The 22,336-nt window shown below is 42.5% G+C and overlaps 2 protein-coding genes across 4 annotated transcripts in view; one reads left to right on the top strand and one right to left on the bottom strand.

The window, feature by feature from the left end:
- The window catches only part of FAM168B (family with sequence similarity 168 member B), a 76,696-nt gene that overhangs the window by 38,032 nt on the left and 16,328 nt on the right, over nt 1-22,336 (bottom strand). Inside the window, exon 2 of the mRNA XM_071812420.1 lies at nt 12,120-12,197. The gene's annotated coding sequence lies outside the window, so the exon portion shown is untranslated. The remainder of the gene's footprint in view (nt 1-12,119; nt 12,198-22,336) is intronic.
- Nucleotides 6,294-20,437, top strand: PLEKHB2 (pleckstrin homology domain containing B2). 3 transcript variants are annotated; one of them, XM_065844585.2, is made up of 8 exons: nt 6,294-6,404; nt 9,831-9,878; nt 10,469-10,621; nt 11,391-11,493; nt 12,411-12,450; nt 14,878-14,967; nt 16,089-16,203; nt 18,079-20,437. In XM_065844585.2, exons 2-8 carry the CDS (start codon nt 9,842-9,844, stop codon nt 18,213-18,215), a joined length of 675 nt encoding a protein of 224 aa, XP_065700657.1. In that variant the 5' UTR covers nt 6,294-6,404; nt 9,831-9,841; the 3' UTR covers nt 18,216-20,437. The 3 variants fall into 3 exon arrangements, with proteins under 3 accessions (XP_065700657.1, XP_065700659.1, XP_065700658.1); XM_065844587.2 differs by lacking the exon at nt 6,294-6,404 and adding an exon at nt 6,469-6,508; XM_065844586.2 differs by lacking the exon at nt 6,294-6,404 and adding an exon at nt 9,369-9,511.

The following is a 22,336-nucleotide window of genomic DNA, read 5'->3' as shown; positions in this document are numbered from 1 at the left end:
ACAACCGTAGAACTTTCCATTTCTGGTTGTTGTCAGATCATGGATCAAGTCATGTAAAGAGCTTTTAGTGTGTGCTCGAAAGCCTGTTTTATATAGATGAGGTTTTCAGCAATTGATCCACACACTGCAAAAATCAGTTGCGTATTGGCTCCATGCCTGGAGCTTGATTGTTCCCATCACTGGTTTCTGGTGAATGCTTTCTGCAAGGTACATAGAAATTGTCAAGTAATTGTCTCTTAAGCTTTTGCATATACAAAGAACACACAACATGGAGAGCATTATCCTCTCTAGATTCATCAACTACTGCACAAACAGGCATTGTCTGTAATATTTTTCATTGCATTCTAATTTAGGGGTAACTGTTCCAGTGCTGGCCCAACACATTAACATATGGGAAACAGCCTCAGTGCTTCAAATGGAAATCTTTACAATTTTCACTTTGACAGTATTTTATAGCAAACTGCAAACACTTCCAGATCTGACACAGTAAGGAAACAAAAGGAGATAACATTTCTGCCCTGACTCAAATCCAATATGATCATCTTAGCAATGTTTAAGATGTCAGACTCTGTAGTACTGTTGTTTTATCATGTTAGTGGTGAGAGAGGGAAGGGATGTTTCTTAGTTCAACTAACTCTGCAAGCTCAATGCAGATGCTTGGTGCTGAATTCTTCCTCTTGCAGCCCACATGTCTAAAAAATTTCCGCTTCAATGTCCATGTATGTGCAAGATAAATATTCAGTCCTAGAAGTGATAGTGCAGAGGTTTGAAAAGAATTACAATTAAGTGAGAATGATCATTCAAGAGACCTAAATACCAAGGAGTATATGAAGAGACACACTTCTGAGGCACACTTCCACGCTGACCTTTTCTGGTGGGAGATAATTTGCTTCTGGATTGTCTTAGCAACAACAATCGCACTACACTGTGTGGCAGCCCTATTACTGCCACGTGGTCAGAGGATCTCTGTGGGAATATAGAGCTTAGCAGAAATTATTCTTAGGAAGGAATTCAGAGTACCTGGGTTTGGGTGTGTAGAATGCACTGGCCCTTTTTCAGGACTGTTTCTGAAAAGTAGCAGTCAGATTTTCTATTTTCACTTGGAAAAAAACAGAATACCTTAAGACTGCATAGCAGAGCTCAGCTGTAGAAATAAAACACTCTCAGTCAAGAAGCAATACTCTTGGCCAGAGCTCCTGCTGCTCAATCAGAAGGCATGCAGAGGCTTCTGGGAGATGCAGATATTGGAATCTGTTCCTATAAAAAGCAGAAGTCAAACACAAACACGTCCTATAAATTCCAGTGTAGCTAGTGCACAGCACAGTAACTCCCAAGAAACAACAGGCAGTCATCCTCCACTTTGTGAAAAGTTATTTTAATGTCTGACTGCTGGAACAGAAGGAAAAAAACATGGGGCTTAATGCAAACCCTTCTGAAGACATAATGATTTCCACTGATACCATTGTTTGGCAGGCTGGGTTTAAGAGGGCACGCTCAATATGCACTTGAAGACAACACAGAGCAGGGTCTTCAGACCAAGATGAGGTATTTGATTTTTAACTTATCAGTTGCTTTGAGCTTCGAGAATGAAATTAGGCAAACCAGATGCTCCCTCATCAACAGTTCTTCCAAAGTCAACTCCTGCCCTAAAACCAAGTCTTCACTAACAAGCAACATGTAACTGAAGCTTTCTCACCTAGGTTTAAATAGACTAGAATATAGATCAGGAGCTTCTATGGGGGTGGCCATTGGGCTACAGCAGTCTGATGAGGGAATGCAAATATATGGTGGCTTGGCAATGTAGGTCTGTTTCACCACATTGACACAGATTTTCTGAGTTTAAGTCTTATTGTCCCTATGCTTTAGTCCCTTCAGTGAAAACTGAGTGCAACTACTCTTGATCTCTCCCTCTTCCCTTGCCTTGTCTTTCTTTTGGCTCTGAGTATAAATCCTCTCCTTTGTGCACGTAGCACTGTCTTTAAGTGCTAATGGAATAGCAAATGTAAATGGAAGGTGAGAGTCAGAACCCAGATAATTCAGAGGAAACAATCCCACTGATGCTGGCTGGCTATCAGGCCCAAACACAGTTATTAGTGGAAAACAGAGATGTGTTGTACAAGCTTTTTTCCTCTTCCTCTTCAGAATGGCTGTGATGAGACAGGAACTTTTCTGTAAATTGCAAATGACCTAGCCCATCCCTGATAATCCTGTGCTTTTCAAAACTGCCTACAAATAAAAGTGAAGGCCAAAACTCTGTTCCTGCCAAACAGGCTACATCGCTAACAGTGGCATGACCTGCAGAGATGTTGGAGAAGCACGTGATCTTTCTCCTGCCAGTTTGTTTTTAATCAGATCTGAACAATATAAGCTGACAATGAAATCCCAGAGTCTCACCCAGAAAGTTCCTCAGCTTTGGGCTGGACTTTTTGTTTGTCTGTTGTTCTCGGTGTACTCTGCAATCTGCTGCCTGGAGAGCTACACAGGCCTCGCACCAGGAAGCTGCAGGCAGCATTGGTTTCGCATGTAACTCTCCATACTGTTTCCCCTGGAGTAATGATCTCAAGAGATCGCTTCATTGCAGAAGCAGACAGAGCTGTCTGGAGTGCTACACAACCCACAGGCCAAAAGGAGGCAGATGAGAGGAAGCCTGGTCTCAGCTACAGGTCAAGGAGCATCCCCACCTCTGCCACACCCTTCTCATGCTCCTGGGCAAGTCTCTCAGCCTTGCTATCAGTATGCTCGAGCTAATCTGGCATTGTTCTGCTTAAAGGCAAGTCCCATTTTCAAAAGACATTTAGGCTTCTCTCTCAATTCTGAAGTCTTAGCCCACAGATTTTCCTAAGACACAAGTGTCTAAGTACTTGAATTGCTCTGAAAATGCTTATCTGTTCTATCAACACAGTAGATTGTTGCTTACATCAACTTTAGCAAAATCCAGCTCTCAAGGCTAACAAGAGCTGGGAAGACAAGCAGCACAGCCCTTCCTGTTTTGTCTTCAATCACCATACGCCTCCACCATCCCTGGGAGCTTGGCTGCTGGCAATGATACAGTCTGTGCTGCTGCCATCTTCGTATTAGCTACATTCAGCTGGAGCAGAACCTTTGTGCAGTCTGCAAGCAAGCTTTGTCTTCCAGATATGTTATACGGATATGTTATGTTTTGCAATTACATGTTATGTTTGCTATATGGATACATTATGTTTTGCAAATTTGAGTGGAACAAAATCCAAATAAATTTAAAAATCTGAGCCCTTCACAAGTTAAGACAATACTCCTGTTAGGAGACACACGTGGATGGTAGTTGTTCCGAGGGAAGGCTGTCCTGCACTGCCTGCATGCTGCAGTCCTGCCCAGGACCTCCGTACAACACCACAAGAACCCCCTTCAGTTGATAAGCAGACACTCATCTCACGTGACAATATGACAAAACCTGATCACACAGATTCATTTTTGCAGGTAAAATGTTCGGAGGAATTTTAATCCTGGGTGCAGGTCAATTACCCAGAGGAATGGTCTTTTCCACTGGAGAGAAGGAAGTATGTTAGGGCAGCCTGGATAAAGATTTTTGTCCAAGTCTATGATTTACCTTTCCGTTTGGGACTGTTATGTACAGGGCTAAGGCAATACAACCTCTGTAAAACTCAAACTATGTTCTTTTCCATCTCCCTCTCACTAGGGAAACTTTATAGGCTAGGTATGAACTATCACCAAGTTGGTTAGTTGCACAAACACTTAATCAAACCCACTTTAGTTCTGGCCCTATCTTCTGCTCTGCTGTTCTCACATAATGCCTAACTAGTTTCAAGTTGCCCAAAACCTTCATATTGAAGCTTTGAAAAACTAATAAATACAGTAATAAGCATATAATAACTTTGGAGTCCTAGTTCTTTTAATTCCTTATGCAGGTGTTCTCCAGCAGCAGGTCTCCTGATCTTTCTGTTGCAACCAGGGTTGTTTGGTCAATTTATAGATATTTTTCATTAACCTGCAAGCAATGCTGATTCTTAATGTGATTTTTTTTAGCTCAGTTGAGCACTGTTGTATTATAATAGTATTAATAGCATTAATTATAGCACTTAATAATGCTGGTATGTATTTTGTTTAAAAGATTTTGTTTATCATTAATGAAATGCTTGTTTTACAGTAAAATTATATTTTATGAACCAAAGTAGGTAATTTGAAATTTAAATTTCAGCAGCACATTGAAAAAATCTATGAAGACCCTCAAATGACTATGAAAATTCAAACACGGTGGTGGCAGTCAAAATTTAGCATATATTGAAGAGATACATTATGTCAGCTGCTTTATGACAAAGAATCCCAATTGATTTTAACTGGTATGCTGTAACTACAACTGGCAAGTTGAACTTCAGTCTTGGTTTCTTTGATTCAGGACAACAATGGGGGTAAAAAAAAGAGGGTTTAGTAACTGAGGCATTCCAAACATTTTTTAAAAGTGAGGGATGAGTCTTACACTGTGCTTTGAATGTGACCAAACTGAAGGTGCAATTATGAATAGGCTGAAAATGTCAACAAAAGCCTTCACTTCCACATTTCACTGGCAAGCAATTTGAAAATGACCCATGTTTATAATAGTATTCATCTAAATATTTTAGTTCTTTTGCTAAGGCCTAAGACTCATGCAGCACAATTCATTAGAAACTTCCTGATGAAAGTTTGATCAGCAAATGCAGAGCTCAATATATTTAATTCAAAACATTTCAAAATTTAATGGGATTATAAGCCTAATATGTATTTGCATGTGTTTCCAGCATACACTTGAGTTTCTGGCAGACCAAAGGTCTGGTGTTTCCTGGATCTGTGCCTCTGTTGGGCACTCTCAGATAGGACCTGTGTGGCACAGGACTTCCATGGCAATGGCCCTCACTCTGGGTTCACAGCCCTGAGTTTCCAAGGTCAACATAGTGTAGGACATGGTCCCGAACAGCTACTAAACAAAAGCTTCATGTTCTGTGCCCATGGAGATAGTTCATTCAGGAAACACCACGACAGTTTCTCAATTAATTTTAAAATAGTTTTAAACCTAATCTGAAAACTAAAGCTTTATATGAACCCAGACAGCCAACACTTTGAATATATGCCAAAAAGGCAGCTGTCCCTTAGTGACTGCTTTCCAAGGAGAGGATCTGCTGAGGCTCCCAAATCCTCAGGAGGAATATTTTTTTGTTCTAGAAGTGCTCGCTCCACAGTCTAAATAGTGTTACCTTCCACCTCTAATCCAATACCTCTAAGTTTCTGAAAATACTTTTCAGCAATGAAAGGTGAACAGCTTTAGCCTCAGAGAAAAGACTCGTCCATAAACAGATCTACACAAATCCCATTTACTGTTTGTTTCTGAAACCTGCAGTTCTGTTCACAGACAGATGATCTCTCTTTTTCCCTCCTGTTCTGCCCTCACCACTTTTATGGTACTTCAAAGCCATATCAAAGCATGGACTACATTACAGCCATGAACTACACTATCACAGGCTTTCTATGCAATTTCTAGTTAGAATTGCTGTTGTGATCCAGAAGAGAGAATAGATGGGTAGGAGGAAGTCTAGGAGCTTGTTAACAGTAAGTGAAATTGTAACTATGATGGTGAGTACCATTTCTGTATTGCCCAGTCTTAAAACAAAAAGATGAGCCTGGGAAAAGCTCTAATAGGAGGTTCGGTCACCCAGAGGAAATATTACATCTCCTTAAGAGGTTTTCCTCATTTTAAACTGCAACTATCGCATGTATTTTGGGTTAGAAATGGAAAAGACAATTTGAATTGTGAAGATAATTAACTAGTGACATAGTGCGTTCTCTATCAGTTCAGACTTTGCGATGTGTGGGCAGCACTGGCCCAAATAGAGTTTGGAGCTGTAATGCAAAAATCACCAAGATGCAGTTTCTGGCTGTTTTATGTAAGAGGTCACAGACTAGCTGGCCTTTTCTAGCCTCAAACACTTGTGTGACTGCTTGAACAAAGTGACTCTGTCATTCTCTGTTGTAGTTCCATGGCATGAGATCAGAAGATGTCCCTTTCATAATCATAAATGATAGGAAGAAAAGAAAAATGCCTAAGTGTCTTAGTGTGACGGGGCTGACACTGAGCCAAGTGCTAACCTGTGCAGGAGATGCATTTAAAATTCTGAGAACCTACACGTCTTGGAGGAGAAGGGCATTAACTGTAACCAGGTGACCATCCCGCGCAGGGATCCGAACAGGGACGTTCTCACCAAAAGCCGCGGAGGTTCCACGGCAAGTGGCGCGTCCCGTCCCGCAAGGCCTCGGCCTCGGTGCTGGGGGCCCGGGCCGTGCGGCCAGCGGGCGGCGCGGCAGGCTGACGTCAGGCCGGGCTGGCGCTGCCCTCCGGCGGAGCGTGCCGGAAGCGGGAGCGGAGCTGGCAGCGGCAGGTGGGTGCGGCGGCGCCCGCCACGGCCGGGGCACGGCGGCGGGGTCGGGAGGGTGGGGGCACGGCTCTGGGCGGCGGCCCGACAGAGCCCGGCGGTGAGCGCAGGTAAGCGGGGCAGGCCGGGCCCGGCGTGTCCGCAGCTGCCAGGTCCGGAAGGGGCCCCCCCCGGCGGAGCGCTGGCTCACGGCTGCCGTGTGCGCGAACGGTGAGACGGAGCGTTCAGGGCAGCGCTCGGGGGCTCTGCGGGGCGAGCCAGCCGTGTCCGGCCCGCTGCGGGGTGCCGGGGAACGAGCGTGCGGGCGGCGGGGGGGCGCGGGCAGCGGAGCCTCGGCTCTGCCTTGGCCAGGCGGGGCTGCGGGCGGCAGCAGCGAGGGAGCGAGCCCGGGTCAGCTGGGCCCTGGCAGGGCTGTCGGGGGAGCTGTCCCCGCTGAGAGAGGAAGAGGTGGGATGGTGCTTCTACAAACCGCCTGTGCCCGACACCGACTCACTTACATATGGACAAGTTTGAACCGAGAGCCACATCTCTCAGTAGAACTAGGCACTGGATGAAATACACACAACTGCGTGGAAAAAAGGCCTGCACATAGCTAGTTGCAGACTCAGAAAATTTCAAAAATAAAACTACTTGCTTTATTTTAAGGGGGAGGGAGGAAAATAGGGTTACACTTGAACACTCCTGTGAGCTTTGTAGAGTTCTGTACCTGAAGTCTTGGGAATACAGTATGAGTGAGGTGCCCGTGGGCAGAGCTGGTCGCCTGGGACTCAGCTCTGTAGTTAGGTCTGTGTCACCAAGGCCCTTCCGTCTACATGGATTGCAGAATTGGGTTCATTGCTACTTTGACGGCATTAATCTAAATTGCTCTAGTAATTACAAGCTGCAGGTAGAAACATTTGATTCATTTTGAAGTTTGCTTTTCCCACCAACCAACTGGGTTTGAGAATGAGAAGTCATCTGGAATAGACTGTTGGATATTCCACATGACATTCTGTGCAAAGAAAGGAAAACTGCTATTCCAAGGAGCTGGAAGCAGTAGCCTCTCCCCTTTGCTGCATTTGCTCTTGTGTTCAGTTTAGGGTGCTGCTGCTTTTAGATTTCAGTCACCAAGAAACTTCTGTTGAGGCTGGTGATAAAATAATTTGATTTATCTTTGCTTAAATCCCATTTTTCATGTTGGTGTCACTGAGCTAGCTTCACAAACAAAAAATGCTCGGTGCAGCTGATCTTGCCAGGCTACCTTCTAGCTCTACAACTACTCTTTTAAAGATAATGTGGGTTGATTGTGAATACTGTATATAGGACTTCAAGTGAGTGTGCTTAAAAAGGACCAGAGAAGAATATGTAATTATTTTTGCACCTCCTACTTCAGTGCTAACAGATTGTTCCTTGCTCTCTCTCCAGAGCTGAAGTTTTGGGCACTTAAATTCTATGTTGGGAAAATGTAGTTGTTGTATCTGGGATTACATGCGAGGTGCTGAAGAGCTGCTGAAGCCTCTTTTGCTATTGTAGCCCTAGATAGCTGTGAGACTCTTCGATTGTGAGGCGTTTTGTAATGACAAGCAAAGCTTAATTTGTCAAGAGAAATGTTTTCTTCTTCATTTCTTCCTCTTGATGTGTCTTAAGTTAAATCTAATTATGCTGTTGTGTAACAGATTAGGTTTAAAGGGAGCAACAAACATTCAGTGGCCTAATCTAGCACTTGCAACAGAACTGAAGTTTATGCAAGTTCTTTGTTGGCTCTTAGACTATTAAAAAGCCCCTGGAAATATACAGTGATTTCACCTTAGTGGGCAAACTGGAAGGCCCAGAAGCACAATTGGAGAGACCCCTTCCTCTGAAAATGAAGAAGACTATTTCCTTGTAAAGGAGAATCTAGGAGGAGAGGAGCATATACTGGGGTGATGGGAGAATGGGCCCCCTAGTACTGCTTTGTTACATAGGAAGAATAAATTGGCCTCTGTTTCTGAAGCTCTCCCTCTGTAGACAGGTGTCAACAGCATGCTTAGACCTCACAGCAGGACCTGGTGACCAGGATTAAAGCAGGATATGAATTTGACACTCCCTTTCAATGGGCTGTCAGCTAAATATTTGTTTTCCCAGCAAGCTGGTCCAAAAGTCAAGGTTAAGACGTTTATCTTGAGTTTAAACTTTACCTGCAGGTGGTTCTCACCATCACACCCAAGCCTGGGCTGGATGTGGCATTCCTTAAATATGAAATCCTGCTGGGTATAGTCTTCAGTGTTACAGAATTTGTCCAATTCTGGGAAGAGGACATAGCTACAAGTAATATCTGATAGATGGCATATATACACCTATCAGAAAATAAGTGGGTCCTTACTAACTTTATATTTTACTAGAAGATAAAACTCTCTTCTCTTCCTCCCTCTCTCCAAGCTTTAGACACATTCCTTGTCTGGGAAGAGTTCCTCTATCAAATCTGCTATGCCAGCTTGCCCTCCCCTCTTATGCTGCTACAAGTAGAATGTTATCTGGTAGGTTTAAGTATGTGTCTCTCATACTGGCTTACAAGCCCCACAAATAATTTTCTAAAAAAGGCAGCCTTCTCAAGGGAGGCTTTAAATGCTTCTGTTCTTGCTTTTCTAGCTCAATTACATCCAGATAGTTATGTTTTTATTAGTCCATTTTAGAACAATAGTTAGAACGCCATTATGCTATAAAATAAAACCTCATCCTCCAACATATCCTGTGCTTGATCTCTTTTCTTTAGGATGCTCATAAACCAGAGTGCAGTGGCTGAGTGCTTAATGTCATGTGTGATAACTTGAATTTAATGCAGGGTCCTTCCCATGCCATTTCAAGCTTCATTTAAAAGTTGAGGAGAAATAAGAATCTCACTTTATGGACTTATTTCAGTTCTTTTTGGAGGGAGCTACTGATGATTTGGAAGAAATACAAGTCATAAAACCAGCTTTCTCCTTCCTGTTTAAGATTAAACTGTTTCAGCTTTTGTTCTGGCTGGACTTTGAGCCAGTGAATGAAAAAAAAAAGAACAGAAGAGGAAGTACAGAAACAGAGTGCTTAGTAACTTGAGAGCGCAGAATACAGGAAGCATACATATGTCAAGAGAAGAACTTTGAAAGGAACTGGCGGTGAGTCAGGAAGCAGTCACTCCAGTCTGTCTCTTGCTCATGTTGCAAAGGTGGTAGCTGTAAACTTGTGTTTTCCAGTTAAGCTTAAAAGTGCTCTCTGATAGTCATGTTGGATTGCTACAATTGCACATTTGTTCTGTTTGTTTAGTTGTGCCTTACTGAATATCTTCAGCTGAGATGTACATTGTCTCTGCAATACTAGCTGGGTACACAGAGTTATAATATATGACAATACACATTGAGATGCCTCCTTCTAATGTATTATTGTGAAATACTGAAACCTGCTTTTCTCCCCCTCTTCTTCCTCTCCGTCCACTAGATTAAGCAACAATGGCATTTGTGAAGAGCGGATGGCTGCTCCGGCAAAGTAAGTCATGGGCATTTCACCTCCTTTTCTCCCCACTGTGTCTAACTTCAAAAAATGAGAGCAATTTAGTAATTCCCAGGTCTTTTCTAAAACAAGTCTCTAGCTCTGTGGGCTGTTTGTTTGTTTGTTGTTTAACCTTTAGGACACTTCACAAAATGACCTGTTACGACAGCATTTGCATGTGACCCTTTGCGTATAGTGGTGGGAAACAGGATATATCATATCTGAGGTGTCTGACTGGCATTCAGCTTCAGATGCTGCTCTGTAATTAGTGCTGTACAAGTGGACACTAGGAAACTTTACCTGACACCTTAATGTCTTCAATAGTCATGCCCTCTGCTTGTTCTTGCAGCAAGTTAGAACTAAAGCACCAGGTTATGCACTTAAAATAAACCCAGTTGTGACTTTGAATACTAGGTAAAATATAGAACCCAATGTTCTGAAGTGGTGATGCTGAACTGCAGGATTTTGCTTGGCACCTCAGAGTGTCTGAGGCAACTGTAAAGGATTTCTTGGTTTATTTTTTATTAACTCTGGGACATAAATACTTCCCAATATGTGCCCTTAAAAGTGACTGTCTGATCTTTAAGGTACTATTTTACGGCGTTGGAAGAAGAACTGGTTTGACCTGTGGTCTGATGGCCGCTTAATATTCTATGATGATCAAAATCGCCATGATATAGAAGATAAAATCCACATGCGAATCCATTGCATCAACCTCAGAGTGGGGAATGAATGTCGAGGTAATAATGAAACCTTCAGGATTTGTGTATTCAGAGATTCTTTACAACTTCACTGCCTGCCCAGCATACCAAGTACAACAGTAGAGCATAAACATGTGACTTCATTATTGTTAAAAAAACCCCAAAACACTGCCCCTGCTCACCACAAATAACCTCAACTCCACCAACTACTCAACTCCTTTACAGATAACCATGGTGTGGTATCACCATGGGATAGATAAGGCTAGGGTTCAATACTTTCATTTGAAACTCAGTGAGGACAGCACCCATATATGCAGGTGGCAGACAATGCACACAGGAATGGGATGTTCACAGTAGACTTGTGTATCTGATTACAGAGCGTCACTGTTATAGTGCTGGCTGGAGTGAGAGGTAGGACTAGAAATAGGAAACCTCAGCACATTTTTTTTTAGTATCATTAAGTTCACTTCTAGCATTTGTTAGAACTGCACTTGAAGCTGACAAAACAGAGTGACCCAAGTGTTGGAGAGAACTTACTGCTAAGTATGGATTGGTTACAGATTACAGATTCTGCTGTAAGACACTTGCGTTTCTTAGGAATGATGCTTAGAGGTACGTACTTTCAGGATACTCTAAAGAGTGAGAAGAGGTTATTTCTTTTTGTAATTTGTTCTGATGCCATGGAAAGCAGATACAACTGGCCCTAGTTTATTTTGTCCAGACTTTTGCATAATTGGCTCTGTTGTAAATGTGATCATGAAATTCTGCTTATAGATATTTCATAACTCATCTCTTTTTTCTGACTCAGATTTTCAGCCTCCAGAGGGGAAGCAGAGAGACTGTCTACTGCAGATTGTTTGCCGTGATGGGAAGACAGTCAACCTCTGTGCAGAGAGTGCAGATGACTGCCTGTAAGTCTGCCAGAGTATATTTGTTTTGCTGCCTCTTCCTCTCTTTATCTTTGTTTTTCTCTCTCTCCTTAATTATTTTCCGCCCTTCAGACTTTAAGAAACATGTTTTACAAAAGTTTTCAAGCAAGTAAAAGCAGGCTTCCGGTGACAAAAAATATGGCTCTCATGTAAGAAGTTGTCTAGCTCATGCAAACTAACTGCATGTTAAGTCACTGAAAACACTGAAGAATGAGGAGGAGAATCTTATGGTAAATGCAATATTTGCTGACCAGATTTTTTTTCACATTTCCCATTCTTCAAGTAGTACATGACCATGCATAGCCCAAGGACATCCTAATCAGTAGTAAAAGAAATAATACTCCATTATTGTGAACTCTCAGGTTGGCTATGCACAGTTAGATAACTTCTACCGTCAGTGTTTGCCAATAAGCATGACGCATCAAGCATGCTCCCAGCCATATGGCATGGGAGTGCCTGTGTGAACTATATGCACCTTCTGTTCAAACTGTAATAGCGTCAAGACCCACATTCTCTAGTCAGCACAGATGCAACTGTTCAGGTAGAAGATACAATTTCCCTCACGCGTCTCCTCCTATTTCCTTATCCCGAGCATGGCTGCACATTACCTGGTTGTCGTGCTTTCAATGAGGACCTTCAGAACCACAACTGTTCCCTCTTGTGTTCCTTCTCATTCCTTTTCAGCTCTGCAAAGAAAGGAATTATTTCTCAATCTTGGTGTAACACCTTTGTGCATTCATTTTAGTGTATCATTAGGCATATGCCGTATCTTAAACTTCGCTCCTGCAGTACCTCCAGTTGCTAACCTTGTTTTTTTCATAGTCCTAAAAAGAAACAGTTACATCAATTTTTGTCAGTGTTCCACTAACAATGTTTTGTTGTGTTTTTTTTTTTTTCAGGGCATGGAAAATTGCTCTCCAGGATGCCAGAACAAACACAGTAAGTGTACTACCTATACTGACAGAGAATCAACGCATCACTGTTATGTGTAGTCCAGCAGTTTACTTCTGAAATGATGTTCCATCATTCTCTGCTAGAGAAAACAGGGTCATGAGTATGATGGTAAGAGGCTTGTGGGTGGGGAGAAGAGTGATTCTCTGGATCAAAAGCACATCATCCTTGCAGCTAAGTCCAAGCAATGCATGCTGGGTTGAAGTGAATGATTTCATGGAATGATTTCTCTGGATAGAAGTGAATATTTGGGAAGCTGTCCTGTAAGGGACTGAGCACTGAGGCTCTGGGCAAAAAGTGTATCTTCTACAACCAATAAAAATGCACGTTCCACTCCTAGTGTTTGTGCCTACCAGGTGCAGTGGTAGAAGCTGCTTATTGCAACAAAGCTGTTTGTTAACGTACATCTTTTACATTGTGGGATGCTTCTTGGCAGAGACTACGGGAGGAGCAAGAGATGCTTGGAGGGGAGTGCAGGCATGCCAAGGAGGAGTGTATTACCTCTGCATGCTAGGTGTGGAGAGTGAAGAGGTCAGGAATCTAAGTCCTGGAGTTCTCTAGAGGACTGTATCTTAGGGGAACCAAATACATCCTCTTGTGGGTATTCTGAATTTGTTTTTCCTCCAGACTGCCTTCCAGAGTACCCTTCAGCACTAGCTTTCCTTAGATGGCTACACTGAACCAACCTGAGATGTTTCCATTTCATGTGGAAACGCTGATTTTTCTAGAAGCTTATCTCAGTTTTTGATGGGTCACATTAACATTGCCACTTTACTGAGGCATCTGTCATATGATATAACTTAGATCTGTAGATACCCAAAGCAAACACTTGTCATAGCAAAACTACCCTGGACATGATTGCCTCTGACCGCAGCCATGCTATACTGCTTCATGATGTTAAATAAGAAATGAAGGAACTGTTCTCAGACAGAGGACAAAACACTCATGGTCTGTCTGCTCTAGTTTGGGGGGCTTTATCTTGCTTATATGTGAGACAGTGACTCCTGGTTTCAGGAGGTAGGAGCTGCTGCTTTTCATGTGTCTGACACTCAGCTGCCAGCCCTGCTAGATGGCATACAGAACTTGCCAGTGCATCAGCTTTGTCATCCAAGGCAGACCTCTGCTACTGAGAGCAGGGCAAGTAGCTCTCTGCACAAATAGTATAATAAATTAGCACTTTCCAGACCTACTAGTGGTCTCCAACAAGGACTTGAACTAACGAGGTAACTGGGTTTGATTCCATCTGTAGGTGCCTGATAGAGCTTTCAAAAATATGGAGCATCCAGCAGTGTCCCATAATGTTACTGGAATAGCAGGGTGACCACTCTCACTTTGAGTACTATGTCCCTTACAGCCATTTGCATTTTGTCTCGTATGTCTGTACAGAGTTCCCTGTAACACAACAGAGTACACTTACTGCTAAGATGTGATGATTTGCTGGACTTTTTATCAAGCCGTGGAAATACCTGCCTATCCATTTAGTGCTTTCAACAGTGCATTTTGAGCAATCCTTAGAATCTCCATCACAAGCTTGACCTGGGATATGGCCACAGTATGCCCTCAAAAGTCTTTCGCCAGTCCAGGTACAAGAGACCATAGGAACATTCGCTCTCTATTGAGCTATTAAAGTGTTGACTTGTAAATTTTAAAAAGGGAGATTTTTTTTCTTGTGATAGGGCACTAAGAGCATCTCAGTAGATTTCTGATATTGAGGCCAAGAACACAAGCCTACTGTAACAAATCTTAATTATCTTTGAGAGCTCCTTGTAGATGGATGCAAGTTATCACCTTTGACTTGTGGCTGCCTTCAAAAGGATGAGAATTACAGGTGGCATTTGCAAAGTAATTCCCTAAAAACAACCAAGCCCCCCAAATCCTCATAGTTAAACCTCTTTTCTTGTATTTTTTTTAAGTTTCCTTACAGGCAGAAGTGAGAGGTGGCTAAGAATTGTGACAGTGTTCTGCTGAAATGTTCAGGGGCCACTTTGGGCTACTGCATTTGTCTCCTTTACCTGCTCTTGCAGAACTTGGTGATACCACTCTAGCATGCCAGGAGGCAGCTAGATAAGTTGTGAAGACCTTTTTATCTGGAAATAGAGGGTAATTTCTAAAACTGAGACTATGAAATGATGGAAGGAGTCAGTGTACTTGCATATACACCTATGTATGTGTGTGTGCGCACAAACAGGTGAGAAATTTTATGACTCCTTCCTGTGGTTGACCAGCCATTTATATTCTCCCAGGTCTGTTCTCCACAGTTTCTTTTTGCAGTGCTTTATAAGGTACTCACTGCTTTCTTAATATGCAACATGTCTAAAGGTTAGTCTTTCTTTGGCATAATTAAGTTTTAATCCTTGCACTACTCTAACTGTCTGCAGGAAAAGTTGATAACTGCTCCCTTTCCATGGTGTTTAGGGCTACGTGGGATCTGATGTGATGTATGATGAGACAGCCATTTCCTCAGCACCACCACCGTATACAGCTTATGCCACACCATCACCTGAGGTAAGAATTGCAGTCAAGAAGCATTAAAATAAGTGAGGTAGCAGAAGTGGCCATCCTTCTAGCAGCCAAACTGTGCTCCTGAAGTGCTGTGTTTCACAGTTAGGTCCAGCTTTAAGGTTTGTACAAAAGGAGAGTAAGGCACAATCTATTCACTCCTATTTGAGATATGGATTTCCTTTGAAAGAGATGAGGCAAATTTGGTTTGAAGGTAAAGGGATGTCTGCTCAGTGAACCTGGAAAAGCAAGCCTCTTAAAAATAGGGCAGAATTTATTTGGTTAATCTTGAAAAATATTGGCCATGCAGCTTTTAACATAAGCAGGTGTGACTACACTTTCACATTGTGTAAGCACTGGAAGAATATAAAATCAGGAGTTTCAAAAATAGAATTTAATGACTGGAGCTGTCACTTTTTACACATAAGGATTTTGTTGTATGTAACTGTCATAGCAACACAATAACTATAGCTGCTGGATGCACACTTCTTTTGCAGAGGAGAAGGAGCAGCATTGAGGCAGAACCAGTATGCCTCGGAGATTTCTGGACGTTCTGACTCACGTGCAGTGATACACAAAAGGATAGTTTGGGGTATTATTACTTGTTGCCCTATAGGTGCTCTGCTCCAGCCCCTCGCTGTTAGAAACAGCTGTTAAGAACTAAATGTGGTACTGGGAGCAGTAGGCCTCCTCTTCTGGAGAACAAAATTCCTTCCAAAACACATGGCTACAGAGTATTTGTCCTGAATGTGACATTTACTTGCAGAGTGCTAGTGGTAAGTTAGTTGGAGTTTCTTGGGTTCAGCTTCTGCCTATCTGACACTTCCAAGCTGTCCAGAGAGCTGCTGTTGGCATGAGGGCAGAGAGGAGAGGCTGGGAGGGCTGCTGTGGCTCTGCCTGATGAGCCAGGCCCTGACTCTGCCATTCACCATCTAGGAAGGCGCTGAGGAGAGCTTTTTTCAAGCAGCTGTTGTAAATCCTTTCCAGGTAGTAGATAGACTATATCAGTACAGACTGGATGTTTTTGTGAAACTTTGACTGCATTAGAAATGAGGGAGAATTGAACAAAGTGTATAACGATACACAGCAAAGAATACTTTTGTGACAGACATTTTTCATTTCACCAGGTTTATGGCTATGGCTATGATCAGTACAATGGTGCATATCCCCCTGCTAGGCCTCAAGTCTTCTACGCCTCCAACGGACAAGCTTATGCTGTTCCCTATCAGTATCCATACCAAGGTAATTGGCATCAACCATATCTTTCACCATCCTATAGAAGCTATTTGAGTCAGTCTTTCTGGCTTTAATTCTATTAACCCTTTCTCTTTACCACCTACCACTCCTGTGCAACAGAGTGACAGAAAGAACCCTGACCTGTAACTGGAACTAAGTCCCCTGACCCTTTCACAGCAAAATGAATGCAGTGAAATTTGTGTTATTTCACCTTCCAGTGTGATGCCAACATATTTAAATTACTTCATAATTCTTTCTGAAGCACACAGAACTCTTTAACTACAGTAAGCATGTTTTCTAAAGAAAGAAGGGCCAGACCAAGATTGATTCAGTACTCCATATTGGGCATCAGTGGAGCTTTTAATTCATCTGTTGCTCATACAACTAGCTTAAATATTTCAACGCTGATATTCAGCTATGGCCTCAGAATTAAATGCAGGTTTCAAAGGTAAATCCACTCCCAAAGCATGGTAGTAACTGGTTCCTACCCCACGTGCTCAAATTGCTGTAAGGCAGTATGTTCAGCCTTGTGAAGTCTTCTATTGCTCTGTTCAGGTTTGTATAGCTTTCAATCCCAATAAAAGAGCGGCTTTAGAGTAATATGGTAATATAAATCAGAAGATTTAACTTACTAATTGTTCGTTATCTGACTTTTTTTCAGTTTTGAGGGAGATTTTTTCCATTTGATTTTTCAATTTTTTGTTACAATGGAAGTGTCTCAGCCTAAAGCTTTTAAAGCTTTCCTCATCCAAGTTAAAGAGAACTTAAGATAGAGATCATATCTATCCAAACACAGAGGAAGGCAGGTTCTGTTGGTTCTCTGCAGCTGAAAAGCAGCAGCTTGTTCAAAGTCCCAAGAGCCATTTATAAAACTACCAGAAGGCCTTAGAAATCAAGACTCAGAAACCTGTGTGATAAAAATGCAGCGTTAAACAGTAACTCTCCTAAACAGTTTGCAAATCCAGTGTGTTATAGGTTGGGTATAGTAACCAAGCCTCTATGTTTTCCTTCACTAGGTTTACTGCAACCAAATCTTAGGGGTCAAGTCCACCCCTACCTTAACCCCTGTACATTTGGCTTCATTGCTTATTCTCTGAATTGACATAATCCTTCTCCTGAAGTTTCCTGTCATGCATCATTGAGAGTCAGTGAGAGCCTTTTCCAGTTGTATTAGTTGGATTACTTCAATATCTGCTACAAAAAACACTGCAATATTTTCAAGAAAACTTCATCTTCCTGAAATGTCTGGAAGGGAAAGCTATTCTTTTATGTTTGCTTTGCAGATAGGAGCTAAGTCACAAAACAACACTGGTGGATCTTGTACAAGTACAATTGGTGGTTTCTTGAGCTTTATGTTAGTTACTTCCTACTAGACCAGTCTTCATCTCAAAAGAAATGTAACTGTCACCACACAAGGGATCAGTCCAGGATTTGAAGGCAGTAATTATAAATAACTGATACATAGTTTCTGACAAACCCCAGCTTAAGAGCTGCCAAAGACTTTATTTGCCTTAACTTCAAGGTTGAATCTATTTTTAGACCCATTTCTTGGATTAAATCCACTAACTGTTTGATAGAATGATACAAGTAATTAATAGGTTCTTTGCTAATACAGATGCAGAACAATGTTCAGCTTTACATTTTGATGAGCTGTTCTCCCAGATATTAAACTATTACAAGGTTAAAAGAGTTGGTAGGCCTCTGGATTTATTTAATAAATGTGGAGGCTGAATCCAAAGCAGCGATGCATTCTACCTTTGTAGCTCACATCATCTTAGTATTCAACAAGGGTGAAAGAATGGGCATGTTTTGAAATCACAATGTACGGTATTAAGATACACATTTCTTTTGCCCTTCTCTTAACAATATTTTATTACCTAGGACCTTATGGCCAGCCCCCTGCAAACCATGTCATCATTCGAGAGCGTTACCGTGACAGCGATGGAGATCTTGCACTGGGCATGCTTGCTGGAGCAGCAACTGGAATGGCTCTGGGATCGTTATTCTGGGTCTTCTAGATTACCCGTTCTTTTGTCTTTGTAGTTCCAAAAACCTTTATTGTGTGCAATAACATATTGGCAATGTTGTTTACTCTTAAACTTTAAGAAATGCAATAGTTATTTTTCAGTAGTGACATCTTAATAACTGATTCTTAACTATCCTAAGGAGAGTTTAAAGGCACTATTTAGTTAAGTGGTTGGAGATGGCATGTGTTGCTCTTGAATTCTGTTTTAATGTTTGAAGTTACAAGGATTTGTACTGATAAGGATCAGCATGAGCACCAATGTAACATGGTAGCAGTCACTAGCTTTATGAATAGACTGTTATTGTAAGCACTACAGAACAAATGGATTTTTTTTGGGGGGGTCTAAAATCTGGTCCAAATAGCAGATTTACAGGAGCCCTGCATTAGTATATATGTAACACTGGCTTCTAAACATTCCCTGGACAAACACAGAGCTCAGCAGAAACTCCTTGGCATTAAGCAGCCTGCCATGCTTGAGGATTTTTTTTGTTTTCAAACTTGCCTGCAGGTGGTAGTATATTTTCTTAGATGGAGTCCTACACCTGTCTCTCACACCATCCAGGGGAAGTTGTTCTTGAGAATGTATAAGCAAACTGCTAGGAAGCAGCAGCACTCCTCAGTTTTTATTCTCACAGAAATGCGAATGACCAGTGGCAAGGAAGGCCAATGTTTGTTGTTCCACCTCCCTCTTTATCTTGAATCACTCTTCTCTGGTCAGATGGAAGTAATGGATTGTTAGCTTTGCAAGTGGTCTTCATTGTCTGCAGAACAGTTGTCTGAGACACTGTAACAACTGCATTGCTGAAGAAAAGGCCATTGCCTAGTGTCTCTGCTAATTGCTGCCATCACTCTGCAGAACTAACTTGGACAACCCTTGTGCTGTTGGGCATACCAGGACCCCTCTGCAGGCAGTAATAGTCAAGAGGGGAGAGAAAAACAGCACAAGTAAACCCTGAAGAGGCACTTCAGTATCAGCTGCCTTGCCATGGCTGGGATAGTGTCCGCCTCGTAGCCTCCAAGGTTTCCTGAACCAGGTTCATTATTGGCAATTAGTTTTGAGCACAGCTGAACCTGGATTTGGTCTATGCACACTTCCCCCTCACATTCAGCAGGTCTTTTCTCCCCTCCATGACTTGTTAAGGAAAACACTCCAAGGAGCCTGACTGACGTTGCTTCTATGGCTGGTTCCTTACACAATGTGCTCCTGCAGAGTGCTCTGCTATAGGCTGTAACCTGGAGTGCAATTGTTATGTGTGTTACGGGACCAGCCACTTTATCCTGTCATAACCATTGCTGAGCTGTGGTTGGCAGGGTAAAGAGAGCTCTGAAAAAATGCACATGCTTCCTTATTAAGGCAAAATAGGCAGGGTGCCTAAGTTGATTTCTTTTTAGGAAGAGGACTTATTTTTTATACTTCCACTTTTAGCTTCCTGTATTCATAGTGTTTTAATATGTTAAGTCTTTCTTATACTTTCATTGAAAAGTAGGTTGATTTCCTTAAGGTTCATGGGGTTTCAGGTATGTCAGGAAATATAAAAATAGATGAGAACTTGCACCCATATAATTTTAGATCAAGCCCCAACCTTTTTCATGTCAACCCAAAGTTCTGTCCTACATATTTAAGCAATAGAGGTCTCGGACAATAGCTTGGGCAGCAGCCAGGGGAAGAACTAAGCTTTCATGACTCTTAGGACCAACTCCACAAACTGCAATCATCGTAAGTAAACAGACAGATGTAATCCTGGCTGCATTACTAAGAGTGGGCCTAATACAGGGAATGTAAACTTCAAGAAACTATGGCTCATTTCTGTACATCAATGTGCATGGATGTTCATTCAGAGATTAACACAAGCTGCATGTGTTTTGCCAATGGTATGTACTGAAAGGACTTGCTGTAGATTCAAAAGTGGACTAAAGCAAAAGTTTCCTATTGCTAGTCTAAACCAAAAGGGATTGGAGTACACTACTGAAGTTCTCTTAGAGGCCTGATACCCTTGAGTTCAGAAAGAGATGGTGACTGTCTAGAACTTAAGTGAACAAACATTTCTACCCTTTTTAAGCCCTGAGATAACCTTGAAGCTGATTACAAGTCTGTAGTCCTGTTTAGTTTGCCCTTTGCAGTACAAGTAGTTCTGCAGAATGTCTCCATCTCCTCTTCTTCCTGTAGGATATTAACTTATCAGGAGTGGGAGAGAATAAAACAATTGAATACCACTGTGATTTCTTTTGAATTTCATAATGGTTGTGACAGAATAGCACAAAATAAATTAATAGCTGGGGGCTTGGAGGGACTGCCATGCCAGCTGCTGCAGACAATGCAGGGAAGAGGCAGTGGGTGTGGAAAGGTCTTTTCCAAAACAGACTGAAACAACAGTCCTAAGCAGATGTTTGTTTCTGAATGGTGCTTCATGATGGTGTGATTCCAATTATAGCTGCACAGCACCCAAATACACACTTTCCAACTTGGGCCCAATACTTGACCTCCCTAAACCTATGAGAGGTCCACAGCTACTACAGTGCCACTGATTTTGCAGCATACACTGTAAGTTGAGTAAATCTGTTGTATTGCAGTTACAGTCCAATTAGAATTAAACGTCAGTGCTTACAGAGGTCATGAATCTATATGCTCATCTGTGACTACTTTCAGACTCTCAGTTACAGACAGCTAGACAGAGCCAGGCTTCCAGAGAATGGGGTAGAAGTGCTCAGCCTTCTGCTAAGTCTGATCACATTGAAGATGTGAACCAGGGTCCCCTCCCAAATTCTTAGTTACATGTGAAAACACATGTATTGGCTTCTTTTGCTTGAATCGGGGCGGGGCTAGAGAGCCAGCCTCTTCTAGTGAGTAGGTAAAGGCTTATGAACTACAGAGGAAGGGGATCAAAGTGTTTATTACTGCACCGACTTTTGACTAAGACATGTTATTTCTAGTGTTGAAGCATTCTGATCTGCATCTAGATGGAGCTACTCTAAATCATAGAATCGTTTAGGTTGGAAAAGACCTTTAAGATCATCAAGTGCAACCATTAACCTAACACTGCCAAGTCCACCGCTAAACCATGTCGCTAAGCACCACATCTACACATCTTTTAAACACCTCCAGGGATGGTGACTCAACCACTTCCCTGGGCAGCCTGTTCCAATGACTGACAACTTTTTCAGTGAAGAAATTTTTCCTAATATCCAATCTAAACCTCCCCTGGTACAATTTGAAGCCATTTCCTCTCATCCTGTCACTTATTATCTGGGAGAAGAGACCAACACCCTCCTCCCTACACCCTCTTTTCAGGTAGTTAGAGCGAGGAGGTCTCCCCTCAGCCTCCTTTTCTTCAGGTTAAACAACCCCAGTTCCCTCAGCTGCTCCTCGTAAGACTTGCTCTCCAAACCCTTCACCAGCTTTGTTGCCCATCTCTGAACTCTTTCCAGCACCTTAATGGTTTTTTTTGCAGTGAGGGGCCCAAAACTAAACCCAGGATCAAAGGTGCAGCCTCACCAGTGCCCAGTACAGGGGGACAGTCACTGCCCTGGTCCTGCTGGCTACACTACTCCTGATACAAGCCAGGATGCTGTTGGCCTTCTCAGCCACTTGGGGACTCTGCTGGCTCATGTTCAACTGCTGTTGACCAACAACCCCAGATCCCTCTCTGCCAGGCAGCTTTCCAGCCACTCTTCCCTGAGCCTGTAGCCTTGCATGGGGTTCCTGTGACCCAAGTGCAGAACCCAGCATTTGGCCCTGTTCCACCTCATACAGCTGGCCTTGGCCCATCAATCCAGCTAGTCCAGATCGCTCTGTAGAGCCTTCTTACCCTCAAGCAGCTCAACACTCCCACCCAACTTAGTGTTTGCAAACTTACTGAGGGTGCACTCCATCCCCTCATCCAGATGGTTGATAACGATATATTAACAGAATTGGCCCCAATACTGAGCCCTAGGAAACACTACTCATTACCAGCTGCCAACTGGATTTGCCTGCATTTACCACAACTCTTTGGGCTCGGTTATCCAGCTAGTTGTCACCCAACAATGGCTTCATTTTGTTGATTCTTCAGTGGAGATTCAATAGGTGATGGAAGCAGCTAAGCAAGCTGAGTAAAGAAAATTCATACCCATGTT

The sequence above is a fragment of the Patagioenas fasciata genome, chromosome 9 (genome assembly GCF_037038585.1).
Source record: "Patagioenas fasciata isolate bPatFas1 chromosome 9, bPatFas1.hap1, whole genome shotgun sequence".
Lineage (NCBI taxonomy): Eukaryota > Metazoa > Chordata > Aves > Columbiformes > Columbidae > Patagioenas > Patagioenas fasciata.
This window is presented reverse-complemented; position numbering and strand designations above follow the sequence as displayed.

What these genes read in the sequence shown, in the direction of transcription:
- PLEKHB2 (XM_065844585.2), top strand. Translation starts at nt 9,842, where the DNA reads ATGGCATTTGTGAAGAGCGGATGGCTGCTCCGGCAAA. An exon ending in AGTGGGGAATGAATGTCGAG is followed by an intron (nt 10,622 to 11,390) that starts GTAATAATGAAA and finishes TTTCTGACTCAG; the next exon opens with ATTTTCAGCCTCCAGAGGGG. An exon ending in AGGATGCCAGAACAAACACA is followed by an intron (nt 12,451 to 14,877) that starts GTAAGTGTACTA and finishes CATGGTGTTTAG; the next exon opens with GGCTACGTGGGATCTGATGT.